A 10214-nucleotide genomic window follows, 5' to 3' on the forward strand; every position below is an offset into this window, starting at 1 on the left:
TTAGTCCCTCTTCTTTTTTTTACCACACCCTTATGCACTCAAATTAATGACCAATTATATCACATTTATTAAGGAAGGCAAGATTCAAAAATAAAAAACTAAAATAAAAAATAAAACAAAAAGAGATGGTTTTGCTAGAATTGTGGCTATACATGTACTTTAGTTCCCAACTTTTTAAATTATAAGTTTTTAGTTCTTAACAATTTATTAAATTTAATTTTAGTCATAAACTTCATTTTTTTTTATTGGTCCCTAGTTTGAAAGAGTGGCTAGATTCTCGTGATAGAGAAAAAAAATATAGATTGAGACTGATTCAAGAAAAAACATGAAACGTGTCTCTTTTATCGCAACTATGTCTATCTTTTATCTTGAGATGGTATCCAACGTTGTTTTAGCGACGTGTTAATGAATTAATTTTATTTCTTTTTCTTTTTCTTTTTTTAAAATATCAAAACTATAAAAATGCACTAAACTAGAGAGAACAAATTAAAAGATACTTAGGCCAGGCTCTAGCTGCTTAATTTTACATAAAACATACAAATTCAAAATTTATTAGTCTTGTTGTAATCCATTTTCGGTCCCCACACAAAAATAAAAAAATAAAAATAAATATATAGCCGGAAGAAATCAGAAAAGGACCAAAAAAATTGATTAAGGAGTTTCAAAAATACAAGGATCGAAATTTTTTACAGTATATACTTAAATGATGAGAGCCTTGTGGGAAAAGAAAATTTCATTTGAAGAGAAAAGTCCAAAATTAGATGTTTATGGACTTAATTGGATTTTATTGAAGGTTTAATTGAATTTATAGAGGGTTTGATTGCAAGAAAAATTGATTTTTAAGTCAATTTGAGCTTTATTTGGAAGAAATTAAAGTTCTGGGGTCAAATTATAATTTTTAAGAGTTGATTTGGTCAAATCAGGGGCTTAATTGCATAAATATTGAAGTTTGATGGCTAATTAGGGACTTAATTGAGGAAATCTGAAACCAAGGACCAAATTGGAAAAGGTGCGTAAATAGAGGGGCTGTAATTAACCCAATCAGGGTCCAAATTGAAGAAATTAGAAGTTTATTGGTCAATTGAGGATCAAATTGCATAAATTAGAGACCAAGGACCAAAATAAAAAAGGCGGCCAACTATAGGGGCGGCTATTGAAATTGGCAGGGATGCAATTGAATTAATTCTTAAAATCCAAATTACATTGTGAGGACTTAAAAGAACAAAGGATAAATTAAGAATTGATTTGAAAAACATTTGTTGGCGTCACATTTAAATGAAACGACGCGTTTTGTATAAAACGACGCTGTTTCATGTTAAAAAAAAAGAGGCAGAACAGTGTCGTTTTAAGCGACATTGTTCTTCTTTCTCCTTCCCCCGGACGTGCAGCAGGGGAAGGTAGACAGTTTTCTTCCTCTTTCTTCATTAATTCTTGTGAGCCGCGTGCCCTGCAGAAGTCTCGAAACCCCAAGCCTTGATGATGAGAAGTCAGGGGTGCCGCACCTTGCCAGCCACGCTCACTGGCCGGCCAACCCGGCACTGCCCTGCTCCCCATGCACAGCAATAAAGAGCCCCCGCTCCTTTTGCCCTATAAATACTCCACCACAACGCCAGCACGCGAGAGAGAAAGGGAGGGAGAGAGAGAGGCAGAGAAATAACAAAGGAAAAGAGAGAAAGGAACGAACCGAAAAAGAAAAAGAAAAGGGGAAGTGAATAGAGGAAAGGAGAATCGGAACCGAAAGGAACCACCAATAAACACAAACGGGAGAGGGACGAAAACAGACCAAAAAGGAAAGAACCGGGGAAGACACAAACGGGAGAGGGACTGTGAGGTTTAGAGAAAAGGGAAAGAAAAAAAAAACAGTAAAGATACAAAGCAAACCAAAGGGGAAAGGAAACGCAGCAAAAGAAGAGGAGGAGAACGGAGGAGAAGGGAAGAATAAAAGCCTTTTTTTCCACCGCTTGAAGCAGTAACATTACTATTTGGAGCTGCCGCCCGTGAGCCACAACACCGCCACCGGCCTCCACCGTAGCACCGCCACCGAAGCAACTAGACCAGCAACGCACCATCTCCTCCACGCCAAGTAACTTTTCTCCTCCTTAATTGTCTGCGCTTTCGTGTTTTTTTCCCCTGCATGCAGAATGAACAGCATTTTGCATGCAGGAGGAGAGGGGGGAAATAATTCCCCCCCTGGTGTTAGGTTGCTGGGCCAGGCTGATTCTAGCCCAACATTGTTGTTTTTTTCTTCTCTGGGCCAGACTGGTTCTAGCCTAGCTATGTGTTTGTGGGCCAGACTGATTCTGGCCTAGCTATGTGCTGTCTGGGCCAGGTCCGGCCTAGACGAAAATAGAAGACTTTGTTGGGCCGAGATCGGCCCAACCCTTATTGGGGGCTGAGTCTAGCCCAGTTAGTTGGGCCGGCCCAGCCCAGCCCACCTAACATTATTTATTATTTATTATAATGTTTTATATATTATTTATATATAGATATATATATCGAAAAAAAAAATAAAAAAAATCTGAAAAATCCTTGAAAATATTGTTGATTTTCCTGCATATTTTTATCAAAATGGCTTAATATTGGTTTGTATTTTTATACCGTAAAGATACAAATCCAGTATTAAAATACCCGGTTTTCGTCAAAAACATCGAAAAATTGTAAAAAACAATGTTTTGCTTTCAAAAAAAATCTGAAAGATCCTAAAAAATATTGTTGATTTTCCTGCATATTTTTCATCAAAATGGCTTAATATTGGTTTGTATTTTTATACCGTAAAGATACAAATCCAGTATTAAAATACCCGATTTTTGTCAAGACATCAAAAAATATAAAATATATAAAAAAATGTTTTGTTTTTATGCATACGGCCTAGTCTCTCCAAAGATTAAAAAAAAATCATCACATCATATTTTCATACAACAAAAAAATTTCAAAAAAAATATATGTATTAGTATGCAACTATGTCTATCTTTTATCTTGAGATGGTATCCAACGTTGTTTTAGCGACGTGTTAATGAATTAATTTTATTTCTTTTTCTTTTTCTTTTTTTAAAATATCAAAACTATAAAAATGCACTAAACTAGAGAGAACAAATTAAAAGATACTTAGGCCAGGCTCTAGCTGCTTAATTTTACATAAAACATACAAATTCAAAATTTATTAGTCTTGTTGTAATCCATTTTCGGTCCCCACACAAAAATAAAAAAATAAAAATAAATATATAGCCGGAAGAAATCAGAAAAGGACCAAAAAAATTGATTAAGGAGTTTCAAAAATACAAGGATCGAAATTTTTTACAGTATATACTTAAATGATGAGAGCCTTGTGGGAAAAGAAAATTTCATTTGAAGAGAAAAGTCCAAAATTAGATGTTTATGGACTTAATTGGATTTTATTGAAGGTTTAATTGAATTTATAGAGGGTTTGATTGCAAGAAAAATTGATTTTTAAGTCAATTTGAGCTTTATTTGGAAGAAATTAAAGTTCTGGGGTCAAATTATAATTTTTAAGAGTTGATTTGGTCAAATCAGGGGCTTAATTGCATAAATATTGAAGTTTGATGGCTAATTAGGGACTTAATTGAGGAAATCTGAAACCAAGGACCAAATTGGAAAAGGTGCGTAAATAGAGGGGCTGTAATTAACCCAATCAGGGTCCAAATTGAAGAAATTAGAAGTTTATTGGTCAATTGAGGATCAAATTGCATAAATTAGAGACCAAGGACCAAAATAAAAAAGGCGGCCAACTATAGGGGCGGCTATTGAAATTGGCAGGGATGCAATTGAATTAATTCTTAAAGGAAAGAACCGAAAGGGGAAGTGAATAGAGGAAAGGAGAATCGGAACCGAAAGGAACCACCAATAAACACAAACGGGAGAGGGACGAAAACAGACCAAAAAGGAAAGAACCGGGGAAGACACAAACGGGAGAGGGACTGTGAGGTTTAGAGAAAAGGGAAAGAAAAAAAAAACAGTAAAGATACAAAGCAAACCAAAGGGGAAAGGAAACGCAGCAAAAGAAGAGGAGGAGAACGGAGGAGAAGGGAAGAATAAAAGCCTTTTTTTCCACCGCTTGAAGCAGTAACATTACTATTTGGAGCTGCCGCTCGTGAGCCACAACACCGCCACCGGCCTCCACCGTAGCACCGCCACCGAAGCAACTAGACCAGCAACGCACCATCTCCTCCACGCCAAGTAACTTTTCTCCTCCTTAATTGTCTGCGCTTTCGTGTTTTTTTCCCCTGCATGCAGAATGAACAGCATTTTGCATGCAGGAGGAGAGGGGGGAAATAATTCCCCACCTGGTGTTAGGTTGCTGGGCCAGGCTGATTCTAGCCCAACATTGTTGTTTTTTTCTTCTCTGGGCCAGACTGGTTCTAGCCTAGCTATGTGTTTGTGGGCCAGACTGATTCTGGCCTAGCTATGTGCTGTCTGGGCCAGGTCCGGCCTAGACGAAAATAGAAGACTTTGTTGGGCCGAGATCGGCCCAACCCTTATTGGGGGCTGAGTCTAGCCCAGTTAGTTGGGCCGGCCCAGCCCAGCCCACCTAACATTATTTATTATTTATTATAATGTTTTATATATTATTTATATATAGATATATATATCGAAAAAAAAAATAAAAAAAATCTGAAAAATCCTTGAAAATATTGTTGATTTTCCTGCATATTTTTATCAAAATGGCTTAATATTGGTTTGTATTTTTATACCGTAAAGATACAAATCCAGTATTAAAATACCCGGTTTTCGTCAAAAACATCGAAAAATTGTAAAAAACAATGTTTTGCTTTCAAAAAAAATCTGAAAGATCCTAAAAAATATTGTTGATTTTCCTGCATATTTTTCATCAAAATGGCTTAATATTGGTTTGTATTTTTATACCGTAAAGATACAAATCCAGTATTAAAATACCCGATTTTTGTCAAGACATCAAAAAATATAAAATATATAAAAAAATGTTTTGTTTTTATGCATACGGCCTAGTCTCTCCAAAGATTAAAAAAAAATCATCACATCATATTTTCATACAACAAAAAAATTTCAAAAAAAATATATGTATTAGTATGCACTTTGGCTGTAACAACAAGTTTGTTAGAGCCATGAGAACTAGGCCAATATTTCAAAAATTCTAAAAAAATCTTTTTGTCTTCTTTTTTAGTATCTGGATTATGAATTTATACGTAAAACGTATTCCTGATATTAAAAATATATTTTTCATATAGACATTAGAACGGTTAGGTTTTTACCCGATAAGATAAGGACCTCCTTACTGAGGAGGACTTTTCTTAAACCATAGACAGACCAACAACTAGAAATACAATAACACTTTAGCTTTTTATCAGACAATCAAACAATGCAGCTTACCTTAGGTAAGACGTATTTGGGGTGCTAATATCTTTCCATTACGCAACTAGTCCCCGTACCCGATCTCTGAGACCAGTTAGGGTTCCTAGTGACCAAAATACTAGGTGGCGACTCCCATTCCATTTTCAAACGATAAACGACAAGAATTTCATGTCTCCCAATATTTGGCCAAATAGATTTATATTTTAGATTTAAAGTGGGAATCATACTATTTCGCCGCGACGCCGTACCCGTGCGACAAGTCTTTAATTTTAAGTCATCATTATCAATTTGTCACGAATATCTTTATTAATTTGATTTCCATTAGTTTAGCAAAAAAAAAAATGTTTAAAGAAATTGTTTAATTTTTAAATCTTGTTGTATCATCGTTATGAATTGGTCATCAGTTGATTCGGTACTATAAAGCTGCTTTCCTCAAACATCAAAATTAAATAATTTGTTCATTGACTCCATGATCTGCAATATTGATACAGTTAATTGCAGGAGAATATATATTTAAAGATTTTTTCCATGTCAAAATAGATAAATTTATTGATGGAATGATAAGACTGAATAATTATTAACTAAAAAGGTTATTACCATGCATATCACATACATAGAGAAGAGTCAAACTGCTTATTTGTCTCTTCAGTGACAAATTCAGCGCAAAAGTTATCACTGCCAGAAGCTGCTTGGAAAGTTATTTATTTATTATAATTCGATGCTTTCTTTCTTTGCTAATCTAATTTCTAATGGACAGATTTGTTTTTGAAATGGTTAATATCAAATTAAAAATGGAATTCACTCACATTCTGAATTAATATTTTGTTTGATAATGTTCTCTATTTTAACATGAAATATTAATATAACTAATTAAAATCAATTATAAATATATAAAAGATTAATTCTAAAAATCTTTGGTTGATAAATTTTTTAAATCCATAAAGTTTTTATTTTACGTTGAAAGATTACAAGTATATATAGTGGTGTTTTAGAAAAATAAAATTATAAACTCTATAACACATGTAACATTTTAAAATCTTCCTTACTACTGAAGGAATATATATTTTAAAATTATTAAATGTATTTTGGATACAAATATATTTCTTAATATTGTTTTCTAAAAAAATAAGTTTTGTCGAGTTTTTCAAACTGTTGAATATTTGTGTAATCTTAAAATATTTGAGGAGTTTGGTTATAATTTATTATTAATCTTCTTGCTCGAGGGTGGTTTCGTGTCGACTCTTAAGATAACAGTCAAATTGTCTAAAGTTATTAAAGATTTCATAGTTGAATAATTAGGAGCTTGGATCTATGTTATTAGACATTTTTAATTCTTTTTCGAGTTTTTGAAGTTTACTTGTGCTTCAGAGAAACTTCTTGGATGTTTCTTTTTGTTTTTGATGATGCACCCTCATTCGACTATTCAATGATCACAAGAGAGGTAATATTTCTTGTCTGACCTTTTTTGCTCTCTTAAATATTTAATTAATTTGCTGTGTAATAGTTATTCAACTAATAAGAAAAAATTATTAAAAAACCAATTCAATCTAAAAATTTAAGTTATTAGATGAGGTCTCAAGATATGATTTATATTATTCTCTAACATACCCCCTCAAGTGAAAATTATTTAAACTTGAAACTTACATTGACTCACATTACTTTATACTTTATTTTTTTTATTAAATAGATAGAGATGATGAGATTTGAACTCGTAACCGCTTAGTCATCAAGGTTCTTATACTATGTGAAAAAATCAATTTAACCCAAAAACTTAAGCTGTTAGGTGAAGTCTCAATATATAATTTATATTATTCTCTAATAAAAATATCATCTTTTCATATTAAATGAACAATTATAATATTATTTTTTTACAGCTAGCTCGATCTTAAATATTCCCATTCCATTATTAGCACTTATATTATTTGTTGTGCAAATTCATCACAAATAATTAAAGTCCCCTTGAGAAATTAATATAATCTCCAAATATTCTATAAAAAAATTCAAAGAACAATTATTTTATCTAGTAAATCCCCAGAACAAATTATTTTTGAAAAATACTCAAATATATAGGAAACTTTATTACCCTTCTCATGTCGATTTTTCTCACCTTCTACTCTCCACCAATCCTTCACCAAACTGTTAATTTTAATCTTTCTACTCTCTCACAAACATACAGTACTTTGAGGAAGTCCTGCTAGCTAGGCACATTGTTTCCAATTAAACTAGTACCCATGTCTATTTTCTAATCCAGACAATTGAATCCACTTGTCCTCCTGCTAGATTAAACTAGAAAGCCTAGAACATGCCTATAAAGTCTTGAACAAACTCAACTATGTTGAACTCCGAAACAATACGAGAAAATGAAAATGGCCTACAAATATTTCTTGTCTCCAATCATTCTCCTACTGTTGCCCACCTTATTTCAGTTAGCAAGAGCAGTTGCACCTATAGCAAAGCCTGGTTGTCAAGATCACTGTGGAAACATCAGCATTCCATACCCTTTTGGAACGACAAAAGATTGCTACCTGGAAGAATCGTTTGAGATTGTTTGTGACGAAGCAGCCAGCCCTCCTAGGGTTTTCATAAGAAAAACCAATATGGAGGTTCTGAATATTGAAGATGGTGCTGCCGTCGTCAAAGGTCCAATTATGTCCTCCAATTGTTCCGGTAGGCAATCCGGTCCACCTGTGAACTTGGAGGGAAGTCCTTTCTTTTTCTCCTTCGGTAATCTGTTCATTGCAGTCGGCTGCAACATCCGTGCTCTCTTGACAGAGATTGGGCCCCAAGTCAGTGGATGTGACTCAACATGCGTTCCCTACTATAATCAAACAACCATTATTTATGGGCAAGAAATCAATAGTCTCTGTTCTGGGAAGCACTGCTGCGTAGCCAGAGCTCCTTATAGGATGCAGGTTTTTTATCCAAGTCTAGAAACTAAAAATGAGAGTCAAGACAGCAGTGGATGCAAGCTTACTTTCCTAGCAGACCAAGAATGGGTTGCGTTCTCCGATATAAACAATCCGCAAGTGTTTCATGATCGGGAATATGTTCCGGTGGTGCTGGCTTGGGTGATGGATTACAAGCTTTGGAAATATGACCCCAAGACCATGAATTGCAAATATTTCCTTCTCGAGAACTCTTTGACTTTAGCATACGAATGTTCTTGCCGGAAAGGTTATGAGGGCAACCCTTACCTTGGGTGCGTAGGTAAAGTTAATGTTTAAGAAAAGACTTTATGTTGCAGTTTGGCTGTACACCAGCTTCGCTTTTAGCTCTTGAAATAAACCATTTGTTTATGCGGCATTTGCCCAGTAGACAAACGGGTTCTTCCTCTTCTGAATAATAATATTAATAATAATAATTTCTGCAAAGATTGTTCTGGTTTATCAGGAGACAAAGTACATGAGCATCTCTTTTCTATTTATCGATCGTCTTCCTGAGTTATAATTTCCTTACTGTATTTTAAGACTGTTGAGATTTGTTGCGCCTGCTTATTTGGTCAATTTCATATCACCTCTGCTGCTGGTGATAATCAATGCAGTATGAACATCTACGTTACCACAATTAATTATACATTTTTCTGCCTGTAGGTATATCTAAGCCAAGTTATTGTAGCTTAAGTCCCTAGCTAGTTGCTAGGACTATTGCTGTTATAGGCTTTCTCATTACTCTTTCTGACAAATCAATGCGAGATCTTGGATTAAAAAGTTTAAGCGAAAAAAAAGAGATGACACTGAAAATATTTTATAGACCTGAGAGTACAACTCCATTGATATTCCTTCAAACTAGAGTTCCCATGAATGTATCAGGTGCGTAAGTGAACCCTAACCAGCCTTCACACAGTCCAAACATCATTCCCTCATAGCCATTCAATTTCTCGAGATCAATTTTAGCACACGACTCCTTAAATCTCACGAATGTTTGTAGACTTGACAAGCTATCAGATCCTGCCTGGTGCCTGCTTCCCGTTATTCGTTCAACACCAAGTAACATAGCCACCCTCTCCAATCCACCGTGCAAGCCACTAATGCATCCCATCATGAATTTTGTATCATAAACTCGAATCCCAAAGAAAAACCTCATCATCCCCAAAAATGACCGCATATCACTTGGCAACTCTCGTTTAGTTAAAATCTTGATCAAGAATCCAAAATCATAAGCGCCATGAAAAGTAATCCAAGTTATTGAAGAATTATTGGAAACAAGTCCAGAACTCAAAATCAGCCTTCCAAAATCTGAGGAATCAATACCCTTCTCTCTGTTCTTCTTCAAATCAATACCTTGGCGTTCAAGTAAGCCAATAGACTCTTCATTGTGATGATCGTGCTTGATATTGAAATCCCGGAAATTAAACTGCCACGCATAGTGGAATTCTGTTCCGAAACTTGGAAGATTTCCATGTGAATCAGAAAGAGCCATCCCAAGTTGAATTATTTTCAAGAGATCAACATTCCACTTCATGAGACAGTAGTTTTCATAGGGAGTGGCATGAGACAGCCAACTCTTGTCACGATTTAATTGAAAGATAGTACCAGGGAATTCTGTGTCCAAAGCAACCAAGGGGAAGCGAGAGATCGCTTCTTTGATTAGAAAAAACTCATATACGAGGTTGTCTGCCCAGACTTCGCGCAGATGTACTGGTTTGCTGCTCTTCATCGTTGACGCTGTACGTTGTGATTTGAAGATCTAATGCAAGTTGAGCTATTTCAATGGCTTAGGTTGTCAATCTATAGCCAAGATCAGAAGGGGTGGTCCGAAGTTGATTAGGAGTGTATGGAATCCTTGTTTCTTCAGGTTTTCCATCTCAAAATTAAAAAAAGAGATCATTCCTAGGTTTCCTGCCGTAAGAAGGATTGTCCTAATGGAAT

The 10214-nt window shown here is 34.9% G+C and overlaps 2 protein-coding genes across 2 annotated transcripts; one reads left to right on the plus strand and one right to left on the minus strand.

Annotated features, from left to right (window-relative positions):
- The first annotated feature begins 7706 nt into the window (after positions 1-7706).
- On the plus strand, positions 7707-8595 carry LOC133702244 (wall-associated receptor kinase-like 8). The gene has a single exon (XM_062126543.1). It carries the CDS (start codon positions 7707-7709, stop codon positions 8568-8570), a length of 864 nt encoding a protein of 287 aa, XP_061982527.1. The 3' UTR covers positions 8571-8595.
- Positions 8596-9126: 531 nt separating this feature from the next.
- Positions 9127-10002, minus strand: LOC133682470 (probable CCR4-associated factor 1 homolog 11). The gene has a single exon (XM_062105813.1). The coding sequence runs from the start codon at positions 10000-10002 to the stop codon at positions 9127-9129; it is 876 nt and encodes a 291-aa protein (XP_061961797.1).
- Between the last annotated feature and the right edge of the window lie 212 nt (positions 10003-10214).

The sequence above is a fragment of the Populus nigra genome, chromosome 1 (genome assembly GCF_951802175.1).
Source record: "Populus nigra chromosome 1, ddPopNigr1.1, whole genome shotgun sequence".
In the NCBI taxonomy this organism is placed as follows: domain Eukaryota; kingdom Viridiplantae; phylum Streptophyta; class Magnoliopsida; order Malpighiales; family Salicaceae; genus Populus; species Populus nigra.